Raw genomic sequence first — 24,476 nt, forward strand, 5'->3', positions numbered from 1 at the left:
AACACACGAAAACTCGATTACAGCACGGTGTCTGTTTCTACAAGGAAAAGAGTGCAATTAAGCAGCCACGGTAAAAGTAGGAAAATCCCGCTGGACGGGAAGGTCACAGAGGGCCAGACGCAAAGCGCCGTCTGCACCGGAAAGTCGCAGAAGGCGGGCTCTGACCTCAGGGGCGAGCCTGGTCTCCTGGGAGAAAGTGCGCGGGAGGCAAAGGTGGGCGCTTTGCACTGCCTTAGGTTAGCTCGTGCAGGTCGGCGGGGCCAAAGGCGTCTGGCCAGAGTTTGGAGCAACTCTTACCACCCAGACCAAGAGGGTAGGTCACTGCCCAGGTCACTGGCTCCTTCCCCAGGACAGGCTCTCACAGGGTCAGCGCTGCCACCCATATAGACGGAGGCTGCACACCCACACACACTGCCCTGAAGTCAAGAGCAGCAGTGATGTGACAGGTCAGTGGGAACAAGCCTCCAGGACTGGGTTACACAAGGGCTTTTCATAGAACTTATTTTATAACAAATGCATATGGCAAAATTAGGAAATTATCTATTCATCATTTTCTGTAACAAAGTAATGGACTAGCAAATAAATACATTTATTTAATGGAAGAGCAGGGTATTCCCTCATTTTCATTAAAAATATTTTTTAAAAGTTGAGTGTAACTGGTTTACAATGTTGTATTTATTTCTGCTGTACAGCATGAATCAACTATATACACACATACATTCCCCTCCTCTTGGACCTCCCACCCCTCCAGACATCACAGAGCACCGAGCTGAGCTCCCGCTACTAGCTGTTATTTTACACGCCGTAGCTTCCCTGGTGGCTCAGCTGGTAAAGAATCCGCCTGCAATGAGGGAGACCTGGGTTCGATCCCTGGGTTGGGAAGATCCCCTGGAGAAGGGAATGGCAACCCACTCCAGTATTCTGGCCTGGAGAATCCCATGGACCATGGGGTTGCAAAGAGTCGGACACAACTGGGTGACTTTCACTTTCACTAGTGTATATATGTCACTGGTGTATATGTCATCCAGTGTACATGTCACTGGTGTATATGTCACCAGTATATATGTCACTACTGTACATGTCACTGGTATATATGTCACTTTTTACTGGTGTATATGTCACTACTATATATGTCACTTTCACTAGTGTATATATCACTAGTGTATATGGCACCAGTGTATATGACACCCGTGTTTATGTCACTTTCACTGGTGTATATGTCACTAGTGTATATGTCCCTGGTGTATATATCACCGGTGTATATGTAAACGGTATATATCTCACCAGTGTATATGTCACTTTCACTGGTGTATATGTCACCGATGTATATGGCACTAGTGTATATGTCACTTTCACTGGTGTATATGTCACTGGCATATATGTCACTTTCACTAGTGTATATGGCACCAGTGTATATGACACTGGTGTTTATGTCACTTTCACTGGTGTATATGTCACTGGTGTATATGTCACCAGTATATATGTCACTACTGTACATGTCACTGGTATATATGTCACTTTTTACTGGTGTATATGTCACTACTATATATGTCACTTTCACTAGTGTATATATCACTAGTGTATATGGCACCAGTGTATATGACACCCGTGTTTATGTCACTTTCACTGGTGTATATGTCACTAGTGTATATGTCCCTGGTGTATATATCACCGGTGTATATGTAAACGGTATATATCTCACCAGTGTATATGTCACTTTCACTGGTGTATATGTCACCGATGTATATGGCACTAGTGTATATGTCACTTTCACTGGTGTATATGTCACTGGCATATATGTCACTTTCACTAGTGTATATGGCACCAGTGTATATGACACTGGTGTTTATGTCACTTTCACTGGTGTATATGTCACTGGTGTATATGTCACCGGTGTATATGTCACCGGTGTATATGTAAATGGTATATATCTCACCAGTGTATATGTCACTTTCACTGGTGTATATGTCACTGGTATGTATGTCACTGGTGTATATGTCACTTTCACTGGTGTATATATCACTACTGTATATGTCACCAGTGTATATGTCACTGGTGTATATGTCACTTTCATTGGTGTATATGTCACTGGTGTATATGTCACGGGTGTATATGTCACTTTCACTGGAGAATATGCCACCAGTGTATATGTCACTGGTGCATATGTCACTTTGACTGGTGTATATGTCACTAGTGTATATGTCACTTTCACTGGTGTATATGTCACTAATGCATATGTCGCCAGTGTATATGTCACTGGTGTATAGGTCACTTTCACTGGTGTATATGTCACCGGTGTATATGTCCCTGGTGTATATGTCACTGGTGTATATGTCACTTTCACTGGTGTATATGTCACTGGTGTATATGTCACTTTCACTGGTGTATATGTCATTACTGTATATGTCACCAGTGTATATGTCACTGCGGTATATGTCACCGGTGTATTTGTCACTTTCACAACTGTATATATCACTGGTGTACATGTCACCAGTGTATATGTCACCAGTGTATATGTCCCTGGTGTATATGTCACCGGTGTATATGTCACTTTCACTGGTGTATATGTCACTGGTGTATATGTCACTTTCACTGGTGTGTGTATGGCAGTGCTACTCTCCCAATTTGTCCACCCTCAACCTCCCACCCCTTCGTTCCTGTGTTCACAGGTCCATTCTCTACATCTGTGTTTCTATTCCTGCCCTGCAATTAGGTTCATCTGTACCATTTTTCTAGATTCCATATAAAGGCATTAATATGAGATATCTGTTTTTCTCTTTCTGACTTCTTATACTCTGTATCTGTCATTTTCATTTAGCTTACAGTACAACTCAAAATACACCTCAATATATTCACTCCAATACAGAGTTTGATCAAAAGCAGGTTTTTAAAACAAGGCTATATCTTGGTCTTTTTTTTTTTTTTTATCTTAGTCTTAAGATTCCATTTCAGAGTTTCTATTAAATGATACATGTTGTGTTTGATAATTTAAACAGACTTTTTTTCTTTGGCTCAATTTCCCAGCATTTTTAGTATGCTAATATGCTTTTCTGTAAATTTCCAAGACAGGAATAGTGTGCAGCAGTTGAAAACTGTTTTGATCACAGAACCTCAGGACAGGATATTTTGCTGGACTCAGTTCAGTTGCTCAGTAGTGTCCAACTCTGCGACCCCATGGACTGCAGCACGCCAGACCTCCCTGTCCATCACCAGCTCCCGGAGTTTACCCAAACTCATGTCCATTGAGTCAGTGATGCCATCCAACCACCTCATCCTCTGTTGTCCCCTTCTCCTCGCTGCCTTCAGTCTTTCCCAGCATCAGGGTCTTTTCAAATGAGTCAGCTCTCCACTTTGCTGGACTAGAGAGCTGTATAATGCAAGTTTGGAAATGTAGCTCTGCTGAATTCTGTACTGCCCTACGACATACAAAAACCATTGTACACGCTCCTGAGAAACTAAGAATATAAACAATGAGTGTTATCTTCTGAAACTGACAAAAATATCCCAGGTTACCCATCAATCAGTGTAGATATATCAAGGAGTTAATTATCAACCGACAACATCTAGAACAGTTATGCATATTAATCGATAACGATGAACTAAAATCAATGAAATATACCTGGCTAAGCAAACCAAGGTCTTTAGCTGCAACATAAACCCATTGCTTTCCCCAAAGGAAATCTGCTTTGAGTCAAAGCTCCATGCAAGTGAGTGTGCACTCAGAAGCAAAGCACTCTGCCAAAAATAATTTATACGGAGGTACTTTACTGTGGAAACAAAATATGAAACTCTTCCCATAGCCAAGAGTCCCATTAGAAAATGAAAAAATTCAGCCTCGGCACAGAAACAGATGCTGCCTGCCAACTCTCCTGCTCTGGGTTCCTTGGTACCGTGCCCACCACGTACTGATGGACTCGGCCAACAAGGCACATGGAACATGCCCAGAGCACAAGCCTGTGAAAGAAAACTGCTTATGCTCTCTCAGTCGTGTCCAACTCTTTGGGACCCCATGGACTGTAGCCCACCAGGCTCTTCCATCCATGGGATTTCACAGGCAAGAACACTGGAGTGGGTTGCCATGCCCTTCTCCAGGGAATCTTCCCATCCCAGTGATCGAACCCAGGTCTCCTGCACTGCAGGCAGATTCTTTACCTTCTGAGTCACCAGAGAGACCCCTGTATGAAAGTGAAAAAAAGTGAGTGAAGTCGCTCAGTCGTGTCCGACTCTTTGCGACCCGTGGACTGTAGCCCACCAAGCTCCTCCATCCATGGGCTTCTCCAGGCAAGAATACTGGAGTGGGTTGCCATTTCCTTCTCCAGGGGATCTTCCTGACCCAGGGATCAAACCCAGGTCTCCCACATTGCAGGCAGACGCTTTAACCTCTGTGCCACCAGGGAAGCTCCCCTCTCTGTATGAAGGAGGTGCTCAAATCAGAGGGCAGTCAGTCCCCAACCTGGCATCAATCACCCAGACTGACCGTAATCCCTGCTCTGGGCTCACCTGTGCAGTCAAGATGGCCCACCTCTCTTGTCCAGAAGGTGAGTCACTGCCAGGGGGTAAATGCTGGGAATCAGGGCAGTACAGACCCAAAGCACACCTGCAGCTCCACTGGTCTCCTGCTCTAGAAGAGGGACTGACGAGTGTGGATCAAAGTGTTGAAGACAGAAAGCCACAGCCTGTGGCTTTCATGTCTTCTGCATCCGCCCATGATCCCAGATAAGCAAGAGATAAATGTTCTCTGTGAGACAGGATAAAACTTCGAGATAAAGGTGTTTTGAAGCAGAAAACCAATGATCTCAATATCCTCTTATACCATATTTCTTTATAAATAAAAACAATGTATATAAATGTACATGTACATATAAGAAATCTGGAAGAATATAAATAAAGATGTTAACAGCTATACACTTTATGCCAATTATACTTCCAAAGTGCTGCTTAAAAATGTAAATACCTACCAGTTAGTAAAGATGATAGGCTCTTATAATTTTTTTTCCTGCTTGTATGTATTTTCCAAAATTTTTACACTCTATGTTCATTACTTTAATACAAAAAATAGGAAAAATTTTTCAAAAATCTTACACAATTCACTCAATTGTCTGATGTGTGTGTATTTCTTTGCACTTTTTCAAGTGTTTTAACATACCTAATCCATAAAGCAGCAGAATGAAATACAATGATCATTTCAGAGAGGAGGAAACGGGCAATGAGATGTTATGAAACTTATTCACAGAGCTGGTAAGAAAAAAAACAAAACACTAAACTCCTCTTCCAAACACCATGACTTTTCTTCCAAACTCCTTTACTTTTCTTCTCTTTCTCTCCCTATTTTCTGTTTCTTATGGTCTTCATGTGCTCTGTTGGCTGCACAAACACCACAAGTATGTGCTCTGTGTAGAACAGAGACAGTGGAGTTCTCACAGAAGACTCAGCAAAAGCATACAAGCAGCTCCTGCAGCTCAAGTCCAGAAAAATAAACAACCCAATCAAAAAATGGGCCAAAGAACTAAACAGACATTACTTCAAAGAAGACATACATATGGCTAACAAACACATGAAAAGATGCTCAACATCATTCATTATCAGAGAAATGTAAATCAAAACCACAATGAGGCACCATCTCACGCTGGTCAGAATGGCTGCGATCCAAAAGTCTACAAGCAATAAATGCTGGAGAGGGTGTGGAGAAAAGGGAACCCTCCTACACTGTTGGTGGGAATGCAAACTACTACAGCCACAATGGAGAACAGTGTGGAGATTCCTTAAAAAACTGGAAACTGCCATACAATCCAGCAATCCCACTGCTAGGCATACACACCGAGGAAACCAGAATTGAAAGAGACACGTGTACCCCAATGTTCATCACAGCACTGTTTACAATAGCCAGGATATGGAAGCGACCTAGATGTCCATTGGCAGAGGAATGGATAAGAAAGCTGTGGTACATATACACTATGGAATATTACTCAGCCATTAAAAAGAAAACATTTGAGTCAGTTCTAATAAGGTGGGTGAAACTGAAGCCTCTTATACAGAGTGAAGTAAGTCAGAAAGAAAAACACCAATACAGCATACTAACGCATACATATGGAATTTAGAAAGATGGTAATGGTGACCCTGTATGCGAGAGAGCAAGAGACACGGATGTATAGAACAGACTTTTGGACTCTGTGGAAGGGGGTGGGATGATTTGAGAGAATAGCATTGAAACATGTATATCATCGTGTGTGAAACAGATCGCCAGTGCAGGTTTGATGCATGAGACAGGGTGCTCAGGGCTGGTGCACTGGGATGACCCAGAGGATGGGATGGGGAGGGAGGTGGGAGGGGGGTTCAGGATGGGGAACACATGTACACTCGTGGCTGATTCGTGTCAATGTATGGCAAAAACCACAATATTGAAATGTAATTAGCCTCCAATTAAAATAAATTTAAAAAATAAAATAAAAATGTATCTGTCACTCAAAAAAAAAAAAGACAAGTAAAAGGAAACTTTCTTTTTTCAAATTAAGTATTGGTTAAGGAGAGAAATGTGAAAAACAAAAAACCGAGGGAGATTTAGAAGACACAGAGGTAGAGTCAGAGGGACAGGAAGACTCGCTCCCTTAGTTTCGACCTCACTTCGAAGCTCTTGGCTTCGACTCAACCGCGCTCAGAAAGGACAAATGAAAGGACAGAGGTGGGGAGGCAGGACGGGGGCGCGGGGGCGCGGGGGCGCGGGGGCGCGGGGGCGCGGGGGCGCGGGGGCGCGGGGGCGCGGGGGCGCGGGGGCGCGGGGGCGCGGGGGCGCGGGGGCGCGGGGGCGCGGGGGCGCGGGGGCGCGGGGGCGCGGGGGCGCGGGGAGGCAGGACGGACGAGGCGCGGGGGCGCGGACACGCGGGCGCATCCTTACCTTCATCCCTGCTGCCGCAGCCGGGCCGCTGGGATCCACGGCCTGGATGTGGCACGGCTTGCTCCCGCGCACCACGAAGCCCCAGCCGACCGCGTCCCCGACGATCTAGGGAGGAAAACCACAGTCAGCAAGCCGCAGACGGCCCTGGTGCCCAGTCTCCAGGAGAGAAGGCCCGAGAGTGAACGCCTGCGCGAGGGAGCCTCCTCCGGCCGCCTGCTTCCATCGCAAACACAGGCTCACATGTTTATGCAGAAGCTGTGGCCCAGAAACACCTGTCGGGCGGAAAGAAGGTGCTTCTGTGAACTCACTGCTCCATAAACAATCGGCAGATGGCTTCTTTCTTAGGCTATGTCGCAGTTTACCAATAGACTCTAATGGAAGGTTTAGATGATCTGAAAAACACGGTTGAAATTTCCCTCTGGGTCCAATTTCCCTTCTGCTTCCAAAGGATACTTTCCTCATGATCTCGCTACCTCCCTGACCTCTAAGCTAGTCATTTCAATTACTGAGGAGGAGAAACATGAAGAGTCTTGGCTTTCTTGAAACACAGTTTAATGTACTAATAAAAGACAGTGAGAAAGGACACAAAGTTCTTAATTCTCAAGTCAACTCTGGTCCAAAAGTTGTTTGAAACCGGAGAGTGCTTTTTCCCGACAGAATTGTAATTAGAATCGGCAGTTACATTTGCTGGGCAGCTCCCAGACACGTCTCTAGCACATACCCCAGCCAAAATACAGACGGCAGCCATTCACAATCAATCACTAGCAATGCTGGCATTGATATTTAAAACCAAAGAGAAACAGACCTAAAAAATACACTCCACTGTCTCTTGAATGCCAGAGACAGAAGAAAAGCAGAGAAGCAAATGACATTTTTCTGACCATTCTTGAAGACTTTCAGGGCAGGTTTAGTACTCATAAACTCTGTTTTTGCTTGCCTGAGAAGCTCTTTTTTGACTTAAGTATTTTGGGCTGTGCCAGCTGCTGCGTGCAGGGGCTGCTCTCCAGTTGCAGAGCGCGGGCTTCTCATTTAGGGGGCCTCTTACGTTGTGCAGCGTGGGCCCCAGGGTGCTCGGGATTCAGTAACTGTGCTGCACGGGCTTAGTTGCCGCGTGGCATGCGGCATCTTCCCAGACCAGGGACCAAAGCCGTATCCCCAGCATTGGAAGGTGGATTCTTAGCCACTGGGCCAGCAGGACAGACCTGAGTTCTTTATCAGGTACTCTGCTGGCTTTGGGGTTTGGAACTGTACATGATTTCACTTCCAAACGTACAGTTTGCCTTTTCCTCTGATATGGGCATGTTGCCAGCGCTGTTTTCATATTGCTTGGCTATGAATCGACCCAACTGGGTTTAATTCCTTGGTGCTCAGAATGTGCTCCAGTCCTTGACAAATGTTTGCAGCATGGATGGTGTGGAAAGCTTTCCCTAACCTTGAGGTATTAAAACAAACATTAGAGACTAAAGAAAGGATGAGAAGTGTTCTCAAGAAGCCATCAGTGTAGATGTGAGGAGACAAGAGGCCGGTGGATGGAAGTAGGGGAGGCGAGGTCAGCAGGGGGCTTGGGGGCGTCCCTGGGGGTCCAGAGGCTAAGACCCCACCTTTCATGCGGGGCTGTGGACCCAATCCCTGGGGGTTCAGAGGCTAAGACCCCACCTTCCATGCGGGGCTGTGGGCCCAATCTCTGGTCGGGAAGCTAAGATCCCATGTGACTCACGACCAAAAAACTAAACATACAAAAGAAGCAATACTGGAACAAATTCAACAAAGGCTTTAAAAATGGTTCACATTTCAAAATTCTTTAAAATAAAAACAAACAAGAAACGGAGCCCTTGGGTTCTGTTTGAAGAACACCAGGGGGTCTTAGAAGAAGAAGAAGGAAGGCTGAAGACCCTCCAAGAGAGGGCAGGTGGTCATAGGTATGTAGGACATCCAAACGGGGTCCTTCTGCAATTCAAGGCCCTAAAATATTTGCAAAAGCGCCATCGATCATCACAGAACAACCTTCTTCCTCTACCTTAAGGCTCCCTCATGTCTGAAATAGGGCTTCCTTGGTAGCTCGGTGGTAAAGAATCAGCCTGCAGTGCAGGAGACACGGGTTCGATCCCTGGGTTGGGAAGATCCCCTAGAGAAGGAAATGGCAACCCACTCCAGGTGCTCTTGCTTGGAGAATCCCATGGACAGAGGAGCCTGGCGGGCTACAGTCCATGCGGTCACAAAGAGTTGGACATGACTTAGCAACTAAACAACAACATGTTTTAAATAATTTTTATAATTAACTATAATGCAGAAAGGGATTGTTGGCATTATTTTTCTACCACCTGCCTTTAAATCTGTCATTATACTAGAATAGGTACATAATGAATTTTTTTTAGGGAAACATCAAAAAGAATTTGAAATGCTGGATTAATAATAATAAATTGTGTCAAGTCCTAATGCATTTTATTGCCAAAGGGTCAAGAAAGTCACACTGTCATAATGATGCTCAAAACCAAAGGGGAACTGGGAGAACCTTTCCAAGTCTACCCCCAAACTTGACATGGACAGGCCGCCATGCAGACACACTCCAGACAAAGGAGCAGTGCGGGAGAAAATCCAAAGGGTGAGCCTACCGTGAACGTCTTCCTCGCATACGGAGCCCCAGGGGTCAAGAGTTCCTCAGAAGTGACAGGCCTCTTCAACACTGTAAGACAGACGCAGGGTCAAGGCACAAATCCTCTTAGCCCTCTGTTCAGCCTTTCAGCAGAAACTTCCTGAATGCCTCAATTTGCGACATCAGAGATCCCTGCCTCCCAGTGTACAACTCTCGCCAAACAGAGGCAGAAAACTTTAGCAAACGAAAACAGCCCTAAAGCTAAAAAAAAAAGCAGAGATGGAGCAGGGGGAGGGGAAGCAGGAGTGCCAAGGGAGTTCTTGAATTTCTTTCTTTCAAGCCCAGGGCATTCAAAGGGCTTCCCTTGGGGCTCAGCTGGTAAAGAATCTGCCTGCAATGTGGGAAACCTGGGTTCAATCCCTGGGTTGGGAAGATCCCCTGGAGAAGAGAAAGGGAGGAGAAGGGGACAACAGAGGATGAGATGGTTGGATGGCATCACTGACATGATGGACATGAGTTTGACTGAACTCTGGGAGTTGGTGATGGACAGGGAGGCCTGGCATGCTGCAGTCCGTGGGGTCGCAAAGAGTTAGACACGACTGAGCAACTGAACCCAACTGAGGCATTCAATGCTTCCCAGATGGGCAGAATCCTCCTGCAATACAGGAGACTCAGGTTCAATCCCTGGGTCAGGAAAATCCCCTGTACAAGGAAGTGGCTACCCAGTTCAGTATTCTTGCCTGGAAAATTCCATGGACGGAGGAGCCAGGTGGGCTACAGTCCACCGCTACAGTTGCAAAGGAGTCGGACACGACTTAGTGACTAAATAACAACAACAAGGCATTCAACACGTCAAAAGTAAGAGGAATTCTGGCTCTGGCAGACTTCCAACCATGTTTCCAGAGCTAATGCCACCGCCCCCACCCTCCATCATACTGTATGCATCCTGTTCACCAGAGCTCCTTAGAGTTCCTCGTTAAAGTTCAACATCCTCGTTAAAGTTCAGCATCCTAGTTAAAGTTCAACATCCTCGTTAAAGTCCCAGACGGTGCACGCACACTGCCTTTGGTCCTGAACCCTAACACTGTGGAGATTTTCTGCATCTTTAACACACGCTGGCTTCTATGCTCAGCACTTTATATATTCTCTTTGTTTCATCATCACAAGAACTAATGGGTCATTTCATCCTTATCCCTATTCTGGTAGGGAGGAAACAGAAGCTGAGAAAAGTTAAGGAGCTTGTGTCCAAGGCCTCAGAGTCAAATGGAACCAAGATTTAAACTCAAGCATTGATGCCACTGCCCACCCCCAGAAGAAAGGGTGCAGAAGCCCCAACACGGCTGCGTGTGGCGCACCCCCCCAAGACACCTGGACCATCAGATCACTGCTGGAGCCCAGCAGACGGCAAAGACTGTGCTCCCTTCCTGACTTGCTGCCTAAAATCCCAGCAAAGATGAACCCCGTCCACCCGGTGCTCACGCAGAACCGGAGCAGAGGCTGCCGCGGCAGCCCAGGGCAGCAGTGATCTCAGTTAGAGCCACCATGAGCTTGAGCGCAGAGAAACTGGAGTGGCTGGGCCAGGAGCTCAACACGGTGACGCGAAGCCTCCATCCCCTCTGCGGGGGCCTTTGGGGGCCGGAGGCCAGGCCCGGCCAAGGGGCAGCGGAGGACCAGAGGTCGTGAGGCCCAGACCGTTGGGCAGCTGCCCCGCACGTTCTCAGCCGGGGGCAGCGGGGAGCCTCCTGCTGACCTGACGGGTCACGGGGATGCCCGCTGCTGCTCTCAGAAAGCTCATAAAGGAGGACATGGGTTTGCCGTCTCCCCTACAGAGCGAGAAGGCTGAGATCAAGAACAGCAGCTCTCAGCAGAAGGTCAGGAGGTGAGAGGAGGGCCCGTGGTTGAGGACTGCAGCCTTTTTACTCCCTGTCAGTCAAGCCCTCCACACTCTCAGCCCTCAGATCCCTTCTGGGGTTTATGGGGATGGATGTCGGAATCACATGGCACTGTGATATCTGACAATAGCCACCATATCTTGTTACACGGTCTACTTTTATTGAGATATAATCGACACACTAGATCCGTTTTGGGTTATAACATGATGCCTGTATGACAAAATGATCACCTGATCCAGTCAAGGTCATCACCTCATGTAGCTACAAGCTTTTTCTTCTTGAAATGAGAGCTTTTCAGGTCTACCCCGGGGACTTCCCTGGGGGTTCAGTGGCTGGGACCCTCAGCTCCCAAAGCAGGGGGTCCAGGTCCAAGCCCTGGTCAGGAGCCAGACCCCACCTCCTGCCACCAAGGGGCCCTCGTGCTGAGACCCAGCACCCAAACAGATAAAAACACTGAAAGAAAGGTCTCCTCTCTTAGCACCGTTCAAATCCACACGCAGCATTACCGACTGCAGCCACACGCGCACGCTGCGTTCCCCAGACGCGCTGAGATGCGGAGACCTGTGCCTTTTGACCCCTTTCGGCCACTCGGCCTTCCCGCCCCCACTGACCAGGCCCCTCTGGCCAGCACCAGCTTGCTCTCTGTGCGCATGAGGTTTCTGTTAGGTTTCACATACACGCAAGATCAGGTGTTATCTGTCACTCTGTCTGACATTTCACTTGGCATATGGACCTCAAGGCTCACCCACTTTGTTGCAAAGAGCAGACTTTCCTTCACTGTCATCACTGAATAACGTGCCACTGTGTGTGTGTGTGTGTGTGTGTGTGTGTGTGTGTGTGTATGTGTGTGTGAGATATACCCCATCTCCTTCATCCATCCATCCCCTGACGGGCATTTAGGCTGCTGCCATGTCTTGGCTATTATAAGCAATGCTGCGATAAACATGGGGGTGCAAATAAAACCTCAAACGCGTGTTCCCCTCTCCCATAGATAAACACTCAGAAGTGAAACTGTGGGATCACAAGGTGGTTCTATTTCTTTTAGGGTCACTATACTGCTTCCCACAGTGGCTGTACCTGTCTACATTCCCACCAACCGTGCACGACGGCCCCCTTTTCTCTACACGCTCACTAACATTTGTCATGTGAGTTCTTTTTCATGTCAGCCATTCTGACAGGTGTCATCGTGACTTTGAGTCACACTATATTGTAATACTTGGCAACAATGCTGACCATTGAATACACTTTCCTATGTTAATCCCACTTTCCTATGTTAAAATGTGTAGAAACTTTGAAACCTAGGGAGTCATTTCTAGCTTTCTCTTATCATACCCTTGAGAACTTATTTACTCATCACAATGATACTAATTATATTACTTTTTATAGCATTTAATCTGCATTGGGGCATTTACATATAGTATTAAAAATATATGCTGATGGATAACTAATGATTAACTTTAAATGCCTTACCATGAAGTCTGCTTACCTGCTTGAGGGAAAAAAAAATCACAGGTGAGCTCCCTCCGCCTTGCTGCTGCTGCTGCTGCTAAGTCACTTCAGTCGTGTCCGACTCTGTGTGACCCCATGGATGGCAGCCCACCAGGCTCCCCCGTCCCTGAGATTCTCCAGGCAAGAACACTAGAGTGGGTTGCCATTTCCTTCTCCAATGCATGAAAGTGAAAAGTGAAAGTGAAGTCGCTCAGTCGTGTCCGACTCCTAGTGACCACATGGACTGCAGCCTCCCAGGCTCTTCCGTCAATGGGATTTTCCAGGCAAGAGTACTGGAGTGGGGTGCCATTGCCTTCTCTATTTCTGTCTGCACATCAGTGAAATTCCCCCTTTGGGCCAAGGGGGTAAGGAGAAAGAGGAAACAACACAACCTTCTACTCACCCAAGGAATCAAAAACACATACAACGGCTTTAGCACAACTGACACTTTCCTGAAGTTGAACTCTTTTGATTTTAACTTGGAGGTGTTTGGTTTCCATTAGGACTTCAAAATGATATTTCTAATAGTAAGGTTCTTCTCATACTATCTTATCAGCTCTATTAATTGAGAAACTTGGTCATATATGGGTGCATGAAGATCTCCCAGCCAGTGTGGAAGCAAGTATTTTCATTTATTTGCAGGTTAAAACGTTATACTGAGAGCTAGACCTCCACTACAGAAGGCAGAAAAAAATGTTAGATGAAGAAAAATACCCACTTGCCTAGAGCACAGCATTAGATGACTGTTTTCTCTTAAAGCCTTTCAACAACATCTATTTGTCCTTACTCTAATGAAAGCTTTTTATTTTTTCTCTAAGAGAGATCTGCTCACTGAAGGATGGGATCATGACCTCTCATCACCGTATCTGCAGCACCTGCTGGTGAGGACTCAGCAGGAACAAAGAGCCTCCTCCCTGAAGGTGACGGACGGAATGCAGGGGGGCGGGGCGCTACACAAGGGGGGTGGAAGGTGTCCTCAGGCCACGCTGACCCCAGCGGACCACAGTCCACTCGGGTATCCCTGCGTCCAGGCACCTGTGGGCTGAGGAGGTGACTCGATCTGAGTGCAAGTTCAGTACCCATCTGTGTGCCTAGGTTGTTGGGTGTTGTTTTTTTTTTTCTGGAACATAAAGTCTATGGAGGTTGAAGAGTAGAGTTGGAAACCACAAGGCATGGAGAGTCCTCTGCAGGGGTAGGTGGGTTGCAGAGCTCCGCGCTTCTCCCTTGTGGGTACAGAGACCTTGCAGATCCAAGCATCAGTTACCATCCGGGCAGCGGCGCCTCCCCTGCTGTGCACCGCTCAAACCCACCGCAGAAACCAGCGGCCGCTCCTGGAGCTGGGGCTGCTGGCGTGAAGGCCCTCAGACGGCTGGGGTTCACAGCTGTCCTGGGAACCCTGTCTGCAAAGACAGTCGACTTCCCCAGGCCGTGCCCCGCTCCGAAAGGCGGCCAGCATCCAACGGCCGGTCAGCGTGAGGGTCTAACGGCCTGGCCACCTCCCCCAAGAGGGGACCCCTCTCCAAGGCCCCCCGACTCCAGAGTGCCACCTGGGGTCAGCCGCGGCCTCCTTGGGGTGCACGCTGCAGCCCAGTTCTCTGTCTACAAACCTGCGTTCTCCCTTCCTTCCCCCAGGCGCGCCTGCCTGCGCGCTCAGTGCCCAGTGCCCAGTCGTGTCCAAGTCCGCGACCCCCGGGCTGCAGCCGCCGGGCCCCTCTGCCCGAGGGATTCTGCAGGCAACCTCGCTGGGGCGGGATCTTCCCCACCCAGGGAGCGAGCGCGTATCCCTCACCTCTGCTGCACTGGCTGGGGGCTTCTGTACCACCAGCGCCGCCGGGAAGCCCCCATCCAAGAGGCGGCGCCCCCAAGTCGCACCACGCATGGAGATCACCCGGTTCGTCCCCTTCCGCTTAATGAGGGAATCCGCTTAACGAAGCCCGCGCGCGCCCGCGTTCCCACAGACTGGGACAGACGGGCTGCGCCCGCCACTCACCGGACTTGGGGTTGCAGAGCACCGGGGGGCTGTTGGAGAGGGTGGGGCTGCTGCTGAAGTAGCCGCCGCTGCCGCAGCTGCCCATGCTGCTCCTCCGCGCGGCCGACGCGGTCTTGATTTCCTTGCTGGGGCTGACTGCGGGCGAGGACACGCGGTCACGGCCGTGGGCCGGGCCCCGGGACACGTGCCAGCATGCACGGTGGTGGGCTGGGTCCCCGTGACACACACAGTCACTTGGGGGTGGGTTGGGTCCCCACGACATGCGCGGTCACCCACGGCGGTGGGCCAGTCCCTGGGACACACGCGGTCACGGCCGTGGGCTTGGCCCCTGGGACACGTGCCGGCATCCACGGTGGTGGGCTAGGTTCCGAGGACACGCACAGTCACTTGTGGGGTGGGCCGGGTCCCCGGGGACACGCGCGATCACGGGCAGCAGTGAGCTCGGTTCTTGAGAACTGGCCGCCTGCAGCTGCCGGGGTTGTGGGGCAGCCTCCACTGCCAGAATCAAGCCCTCTGGCCTTGGCATCAGAAAAGCAAGGGTCTGAGTGGCAGCTCCGCCACCTATGAGTAAATAGCACAAGCTGGGCCTAGTCCCTTGGGTTTTGTAAGCCTCAGTTTCCCCAGCTGTAAAGTGGGAATAATGCTCTCCAGTGGGGATTGGTGCAGGCGTGGTTATATAGGGGAAAGCACTCAGCTACATGAAATACTATTTTAAGAACCACGGAGCTCGTGCCAAGCATCCCTGAGAAGATGTAAATTAAGTGCCGGCAAGACACTTAATGAACTAACAGTGACAATAAGTGCCTCCTGATTGAAGAGCAAACCGTTAATCACTCAGCGCCACAGAAGATTAAAACGCAGAGCGTGACCTCAGGCTTGGAAGGCGTGCAGTACTGAAGCAGCCGCTTCAGTGACCTGACCTCGCTTTTCCCTCCACGGAGCTGGCTGGCTCTCATCGGGGGAGGAGAGCATCAGCGGGAGGACAGCAAGGTGTAGGATGCAGGGAGAGGAGCGTGGCGCAGAGCCTGGCCCCGGGAAGCCCAAAGCCACGCTGGCCTTCACAGTCACCATGGTTACTGTATGCTGATCACGGTCACCTGTTCAGGTCTCTGGGACTCAGTGAAGAACAGGCAGGGTGTGGATGGTTCCTGTGCGTTTGCAGGAGGCTGACGCCTTAGGGGCACACGGCTGGAGGGCATCCAAGCACAGGCTCAGGCCCCTACCTTCAGCTAGCGTTTCCTCTCCTGGTGCGGCCCTTCCTTCCTTCTCTGTCCCTTCCCAGCCTGTCTGAGGAACCTGGGCTGTGGAAGGCTGGAGAGGAGCACCGGGTCCGGACGAATTCCTGCCAGACCCAGCTCCGCCCACCACTTTCCAGCTGTGGGAGCCTGCCGAAGCCACTCCACGGCTCCCTGACTGCATTTCTGCACCCGTAAAGTGGGGATACAAAATGTCTTTCCTCACAGACTAACAGTGAGGATTCAATGAGAAAATGTGTGCAGTCAAGCTTGGCTCCATGCCAGGCGCAGAATGTTCCCGGGACTTCTAGTAGTAAGCGTTCTGTCACCTCCTGTTCGTAACCAATTCATGTTTTCCCTTTGTTCAGGGTTTCAGGTGAAGCCTGAGGCCTTGGGCTCCAAGCCTTAGGCTGACCAGTTTCCTGAGTCAGTGTCGAGTTTTCAGAGCGGAAGATAGCCCAGGAAGCACGCCATCCTCTTACACAGGATGACAGGTCGTTAGCCTTCTCTGAGTGAATGAGGTTATTTTGTTCAGTTCAGTTTGTTCAAATGGGGTTATCGTTGTGAACATCAGTCATCATTTCTGCCCAGGTTAACTGTCAATATGAGACTGTCTGACCTTACACATAATGCCCCAGGATACTGTGCTTTCTGAGCACCTATGTCTACCTTTCACAGGTTTAACTTGTTTTGTGTGGTACATTGATAATCAGTTTCCTTTTAGTTGTATATGCCCTCAAAAGTCTTATTCATCCTTATATAGATTTTCAATGCTGGACTTAGAAAACTGGATAACTAATGATTGTTTTTCAGGCAGTAAAGAATCTGCCTGAAATACAAGAGACCCAGAATTGTTTGTAAATGAAAAGTAAATAAGGTATGACTGAGGGCTTGAGTGGTCTTTTGTAATTTAAATACATAAAATTATAAAACAGACTTCACAGCATTGAAGTTGATTACCCCGGAACAATTTGGTGGTGTGTGTATATGTTTCCTTTGGGGGGGGGGCAAAATAAATAAATATATAATTTTTTAGTTATAAATAAAAAGTTTCTTGAGAACAGAAATCACAAAGGTGAGTTAGGACTGTGTTACTTCTCAACAGACGCACGCGCGCGATCAGAGCGGGACGCACGCACCTGACGTAAAGCTAGCCGACTTCCGGTTGTCGTGGCCCTGCTTCCGCAGGCAGAAGGGGCTGTCGTGCGTCTCCTGGGAGGACGGAGATTTCTCACTGAGCAGCTCCATCAGCCTTCGCCTCCGCCGGAAGTTCATTCTGAACTGGTAGAGAAGATTGCTGTCCACAAACGGGTGCTTGTTGGACACTGGGGAGAAGAAACAGCCCGTGAGACCGTCTGGCATCCTGCAGACACTGGGCACTGGAGCCGGGAACTCCAGCCAACAGACAGGAGCAAAGTCTTGACAAAGACTTTACACCCAATGCTACAATACCTTTTATACCTCAGGGATTTATTGTGGTCCACGTGCAACTTCAATTTTATACTCTGAGTTCATGAATCGTGGAGACGCAGAATAGGCAAGACATCAGGCTGCAAAAGCCACGTGCCGAGGCCATTTTGGTCTCTGAGAAGTAACCAAGAATGCTGCAAACTGGCCAGCAACATGCTGAAGTCTCAAACAATCCCCCCAAAATTCAAAACACTTGAATAGACTCTATCTCCAAAAATCCAATTAGCATATGACGAGAAATTCGCCCTCAGTAGTTAATATGGAAATGCAAATTAAAATCACAATGAGATGCTATTTCACACTCAAGACTCACAACACAAGAGAAGACTCTACACACGGGCATCACCAGATGGTCAACACTGAAATCAGATTAATTATATTTTTTGCAGCCAAAGATGGAAAACTCTATACAGTCCACAAAAACAAGACTGGGAGCTGACTGTGGCTCAGACCATGAACTCCTTATTGCCAAATTCACACTTAAATTGAAGAAAGTATGGAAAACCACTAGACCATTCAGGTATGACCTAAAACAAATCCCTTATGATTATACAGTGGAAGTAACAAGTAGATTCAAGGGATTAGCTCTGATAGAGTACCTGAAGAACTATGGACAAAGGTTCATGACATTGTACAGGAGACAGGGATCAAGATCATCCCCAAGAAAAAGAAATGCAAAAAAGCAAAATGGCTGTCCAAGGAGGCCTTACAAATAGCTGTGAAAAGCAAAGGAGAAAAGGAAAGATACACCCATCTGAATGCAGAGTCCAAAGAATAGCAAGGAGAGATAAGAAAGCCTTCCTCAGTGATCAATGCAAAGAAATAGAGGAAAACAAAAGAATGGGAAAGACTAGAGATCTCTTCAAGAAAATTAGAGATACCAAGGGAACATTGCATGCAAAGATGGGCACAATAAAGGACAGAAATCATATAGACCTAGGTAAGTAGGAGAAGAGGTAAGTAAACTATTACATTCATACCATGAAACACTCCTCGGTGATAAAAAGGAATGAGCTGTTAACACAGAAGACAATGTGTATTAATACCAAAAGCATTAAGCTGAGTTAGAAAGGCCAGACACAATTTATATGAGGCTCAAGCAAAGACAAAATTCACATATAATGACAGAAATTAGAAAGGGGGAGGGATGAGGGACTGACTGGGAAAGAGCAGGACAAGACTCTGGGGCGATGAAGACATTCTGCATCTTATTTTACATGAATATATATATATGTGTGTGTGTGTGTGTGTGTGTGTGTGTGTATATATATTATCAGGGGGCTTCCCAGGTGAAATCAAACTAAGCGTTTAAGGTATGTGCATTTTCTTGGAGGTTAAGTATGTGTCTGTCAATAAAGAGAAACAATCAGGGCTTCCCTGGCGGCTCAGTGGTAAAGAATCCACCTGCCAATGCAGGGGACACGGGCTCCATCCCTGGTCCGGGAAGACCCCACACGCCTCAGACGACTAAGCCCCACAGCCACTGCGCCTGGGCTCTGAGCCCACGCCTCACGGCCACGGAGGCCCTCGAGCCCCCCAGCCCGCACTCTGCAAGAGAAGGAGCCACCGCCACGAGAAGCCCACGCAGGGCAGCCAGAGAGGGGCCCGCCTCTGCAACCGGAGGAAAGCTGGCACAGCAGCGGAGACCCAGCAGAGACAAAAATCATAAACAAACACGATCGGTTTTTAAGAAGCAAACATACTGCAACAACGAGTTTGTAAGTGGGCTGGGAGACCAGGAATAGGAGTCCACACGCCGTAAACCAGCGGGAGAGGCAGCGCAGCCGCCGCCAGCACAAGCTGCTACACGGCGCTGACGCCCAAACGGCCATCTGGACACTGATCCCTGCGTGTGTGGTCAGTGTCACAATGCAGTCATCTGTTCTACTTATCTGGGGTTAAATGTGGGGTTTTAATCCAGTTTCCTCTCTCGGTTCCTTTTCAACTAGGTTGTTATTTCTACTCTAACAGAAATTTCTCTCTGACTGCTTGATAATTAAAGGCAGTCAAAACTCCTGCAGCTTTGAAAAAAAGAAAAAATTGAGAGGATTTTTTTTCTTCCTTTTGATTTTAGCAAGACAGGTTAAAACCTGGTTTTGTCTTAGAGATTCTACATGCGTTCTGTAACAGCATCACTGAAATGTAATTTACATATAAGATAACTCACCCACTTAATGTGCACGGTTCTCTATCTATCTACTCTAGAATGTGCTCACAGAGGTGTGCATCCAAGCATCACAATTGATTTTAAAATATTCCCATCAACATCAGAAGAAACCCAGCTCCTGAGCTGTCCCTTCCAATCTGCCCGTGACCCTTATTCACAGGCAAGCACTGACCAACATGCCAACCCTGCAGCGTCACCTGCCTTCGGCATTTTGTACGATTAGAGTCACGTAAGGTCTACTGTGACTCGCTTCTTCCACTTGGCATAACGTTTACAAGGTTTATCCATGTAATGCCGTGTATTGGCACTTCCCTCCCTTTTTTTTTTTTAACTTCCCTCCTTTTTATTGCCAAATAATTTCCCATAGTCATGTACGGGTGTGAGAGCTGGACCATAAAGAAGGCTCAACACTGGAGAACTGATGCTTTCAAACAGTGGTGTTGGAGAAGACTCTTGAGAGTCCCTTGGACTACAAGGAGATCCAACCAGTCAGTCCCAAAGGGAATCAGTCCTGCATATTCATTGGAAGGACTGATGCTGAAGCTGAAGCTCTAATACTTTGGCCACCTGATGTGAAAATCTGACTCATCAGAAAAGACCCTGAAGCTGGGAAACATTGAGGGCAAAATGAGAAGGGGGTGGCAGAGGATGAGATGTTTATATGCATCACTGACCCAATGGACATGAATTTGAGCAAACTCCAGGAGATAGTGGAGGACAGAGGAGCCTGGCGGGCTGCAGTCCATGGGCTCATAAAGAGTCAAAGAGTCAGACATGATTTAGCAACTACACAACGACCACAAAAAACTATTCACTTCAGGTAAATGAATGATGTTGGCCATGAAGGCAAACACATCTAATTCAGAGATGGTACTGCATATTCTCAGTAAATAATGTATTCAGGAGATTATAAATACATCCTAGACCAAAAGATAAGTCAATTACATTTTGATATGATATCTATAAATGGTGGCTCCCATGATAGTCAAATTTTTATATAAATGTATTACATCACTACATTCAATAATACTATAATACTAATTTTATAGATAACTTATTTTTTTCTGGCAACCTTTTCTGAGTTTACTGTGATTTTTAAAATCCGGAATGTGACTTTGGCAACAGCATCTTAAATTACAACCTGTACATACCCTTATTAAGACCTATTTTGTCTTTGTACAGTGAATGACACAAAACACTGGCTTTGGTATAAATAAGTCCAGAATAGCATTCTAAATCTAAACCAATTCCATGACAGATATGGGGAGGGAGGAGGGTTCAGGATGGGGAGCACGGGTATACCTGTGGTGGATTCATTTCGATGTTGGGCAAAACTAATACAATATTGTAAAGTTTAAAAATAAAATAAAAAAAAAACATTTTTAATTGAAATGGAAATTTGAAGTTATCTGCAGGCTTTACCTACTGAGCCAAGGATTAATTCACTCCCATTCTCCACCTCCCGAGTTGTATTACCACCTATATCTAAAAGGGTAAGTGTATCACCTAAGATAAGATACAGGGAGTAAGTTTAAACAGCCCTTTGTCATCACATAGTCCCTCCAGTAATCTACATGTTTAAACACGACCGAATCAGGGCAAACCAGGGCTGTATAAGACAGCGGACTATCCATGTTAAACACAATGCCAAGATTGAAAGAAGTCAATAAATTGCACATTTGTTATTTTACAACCAGTAGTGGTAAAGAAACTACGTGCCTAATGCAGGAGACATAAGAGATGCTGGTTTGATCCCTGTGTCGGGAAGGTCCCCTGGAGAAGGAAACGGCAACCCACTCCAGTGTTCTTGCCTGGAGAATCCCATGGACAGAGGAGCCTGGAAGACCACGGTCCATAGGGTGGCAAAGAGTTGGACACGACTGAGTGACTTAGCATGTTGTTGTTTTTAGTGTGACCATCATTTGCTGATGATACATTGTCATTTGACTTACAGGAATTCAACTTTATGCGGCACTACATTCAATGCCCCACTTCCATTTTCAAGGACTGATTTGGTGTTTAGGGCCTTAGGAGCAGCCACACGCTGTGAAACGAAGTTCTCCACGTGTTCATCCTTCAGCTGTGTGGCTGGCACAGATGGAGACAAAATCCTTCTCTCAGAACAGGGACATAACAATTGCATGTGTCCCTTGCATTGTTTCCAATCAAGTCTTTGGCTTTTAAAAGTGCTCTTTAATTTTTCCCTCTCATTAAAAGTTTAAATACACAAACGCTCAGTTTTGTACATTTGCTTTGCTTGTGAGTGCAATCCTAGGTATAGCAAAGATAATCGTCGTTACAAAAGCTGAGTGCAAGCAACCATATTATAGCATCTGTCAGTCACTCGTGACGTCACTCACATCTTCAACCAATGAGCGCCAAGGGAGGGTCCCACACCCGCCCATCCATCTCCCCTTAGCGTGCTGACTGGACCACGACATCTTCATCTGATCATCCTTTCAAGCTCATCAATACCAAAGTCTTCCAAAACAGACATCGCTTCATCTAAGAACAAAACAGTCAAGCCAGAACTTTTCTGAAGACTCTCTTATAACTTTCAGAAAACAGTCTTACGTGATGAAAAGCGACGGCTCAAGAGTCAGAAGAATTCGGCTTTGCTCCCAGTCCTGCCTCCTTTCTGAGCTGAGTGATTTGGGCAACTTACCAAATTTAAACCTCAAGTTTCCTGCATAGTTCTGCTGTGAAGAAGAAAGAGGACAGCTTCTGTAAGAAGTCTGACTGGTATCTGAGGATCGTCTTCAGTGCTCTTCTGCTCAGGCTCCTGGAGCCACTTCCGTGGCTGCTCACGAGAGTTCCTGCACAGAACCCGCTCCGTCTGTCTGTCCTGCCCTGCTTTCAAAGAGCGCTGTGTTCAGCTCCCACAAGCAGCTCTGTCACTTTTCAGTCATAAGAAATATGAAATCTTAACCAGATATCCAGTTTGGCAAATATCCCCCGGAAGATATTTAAATCTCAGAAGTCAAACAAAAGTAAGACATAAAGGAGTGAGTTTAGACAAAGGAAGTTTTAAGAAGGAATTAGGTTAAGAAAGCTGAGGATTTCTTTTGTATAGGCACAACTTCATATGTGGGCTTCCAGGGCGGTAAAGAATCTGCCTGCCAGTGTAGGAGACTCAAGAGACTCAGGTTCAATCCCTGGGTTCGGAAGATCCCCTGAAGGAGGAAATGGCAACCCCCCCAGTATTCTTGCCTGGAAAATTCCATGGACAGAGGAGCCTGGCAGGCTATAGTCCATGGGGTCAGAAAGAGTTGGACACGACTGAGTGACTGACCACATACACACACAAATTACACATGTAGAGTCTCAAGAAATAGAAGTGGCTAAATGACATATAGTTTATATTCCACAGAGAGGAATGAAGTGATTCTTTTCTATACTAATGGGACAATCTCCATATAAAATGCAAATTTCATTTGCTACATATGCAAATTGCTCTTCATTAAACACAAAAAAACAAACAACAACAACAAAAAAGGAAACTCCTAAGGAAAAAGCTATTAAAGACAAGGAAAGGAAATTAAGGAGAACCGTGATCGGTATCTCTAATCTTGAGGTCATTCCAGTTTTTCATTTTTGCAATCCCAATCTCCAATCTCCTATCCACACAAGATCTTTTCATTATGCTCAATGTTGTACATATATAATTTAACAAATTTTGTCCTTTGCTCCTTGAGAATACATATATGCCAGCAAATGTGGAAAACTCAGCAGTGGCCACAGGACTGGAAAAGGTCAGTTTTCATTCCAATCCCAAAGAAGGGCAATGCCAAACAATGCTCAACTACTGCACAATTGCACTCATCTCACACGCTAGTAAAGTCATGCTCAAAATTCTCCAAGCCAGGCTTCAGCAATATGTGAACCATGAACTTCCTGATGTTCAAGCTGGTTTTAGAAAAGGCAGAGGAACCAGAGATCAAATTGCCAACATCCGCTGGATCATCGAAAAAGCAAGAGAGTTCCAGAAAAACATCTATTTCTGCTTTATTGACTATGCCAAAGCCTTTGCCTGTGTGGATCACAATAAACTGTGGAAAATTCTTCAAGAGATGGGAATACCAGACCACCTGACCTGCCTCTTGAGAAACCTCTATGCAGGTCAGGAAGCAAAAGTTAGAACTGGACATGGAACAACAGACTGGTTCCAAATAGGAAAAGGAGTACGTCAAGGCTGTATACTGTCACCCTGCTTATTTAACTTATATGCAGAGTACATCATGAGAAATGCTGGGCTGGAAGAAGCACAAGCTGGAATCAAGATTGCCGGGAGAAATATCAGTAACCTCAGATATGCAGATGACACCACCCTTATGGCAGAAAGTGAAGAGGAACTCAAAAGCCTCTTGATGAAAGTGAAAGAGGAGAGTGAAAAAGTTGGCTTAAAGCTCAACATTCAGAAAACGAAGATCATGGCATCTGGTCCCATCACTTCATGGCAAATAGATGGGGAAACAGTGGAAACGGTGTCAGACTTTATTTTTTGGGCTCCAAAATCACTGCAGATGGTGACTGAAGCCATGAAATTAAAAGACACTTACTCCTTGGAAGGAAAGTTATGACCAACCTAGATAGCATATTCAAAAGCAGAGACATTACTTTGCTAACAAAAGTCCGTCTAGTCAAGGCTATGGTTTTTCCAGTGGTCATGTATGGATGTGAAAGTTGGACTATGAAGAAAGCTGGGCGCTGAAGAATTGATGCTTTTGAACTGTGGTGTTGGAGAAGACT

At 46.9% G+C, this 24,476-nt stretch overlaps 1 protein-coding gene across 13 annotated transcripts in view; it reads right to left on the minus strand.

Moving 5' to 3' along the window:
- DEPTOR (DEP domain containing MTOR interacting protein) overlaps window positions 1–24,476 on the minus strand; it is a 164,181-nt gene that overhangs the window by 43,521 nt on the left and 96,184 nt on the right. For 10 of the 13 annotated variants that reach the window (XM_086335698.1, XM_086335708.1, XM_086335697.1 and 7 more), the window contains 4 exons: window positions 17,230–17,415; window positions 14,856–14,990; window positions 9,505–9,575; window positions 6,893–6,997 (listed from right to left, as the gene is read on the minus strand). In XM_086335698.1, coding sequence (XP_086191824.1) covers window positions 6,893–6,997; window positions 9,505–9,575; window positions 14,856–14,990; window positions 17,230–17,415 — 497 coding nt within the window. Of the gene's footprint in view, window positions 1–4,802; window positions 5,459–6,892; window positions 6,998–7,132; window positions 7,485–9,504; window positions 9,576–14,855; window positions 14,991–17,229; window positions 17,416–24,476 lie in introns of those variants that run through there. The other 3 variants (XM_086335701.1, XM_086335700.1, XM_086335707.1) reach the window with 3 other exon arrangements.

This window comes from Bos grunniens, chromosome 14 (genome assembly GCF_055505025.1).
Source record: "Bos grunniens cultivar Pamir isolate PY7600 chromosome 14, Bosgru_T2T1.0, whole genome shotgun sequence".
Classification (NCBI taxonomy): Eukaryota; Metazoa; Chordata; class Mammalia; order Artiodactyla; family Bovidae; genus Bos; species Bos grunniens.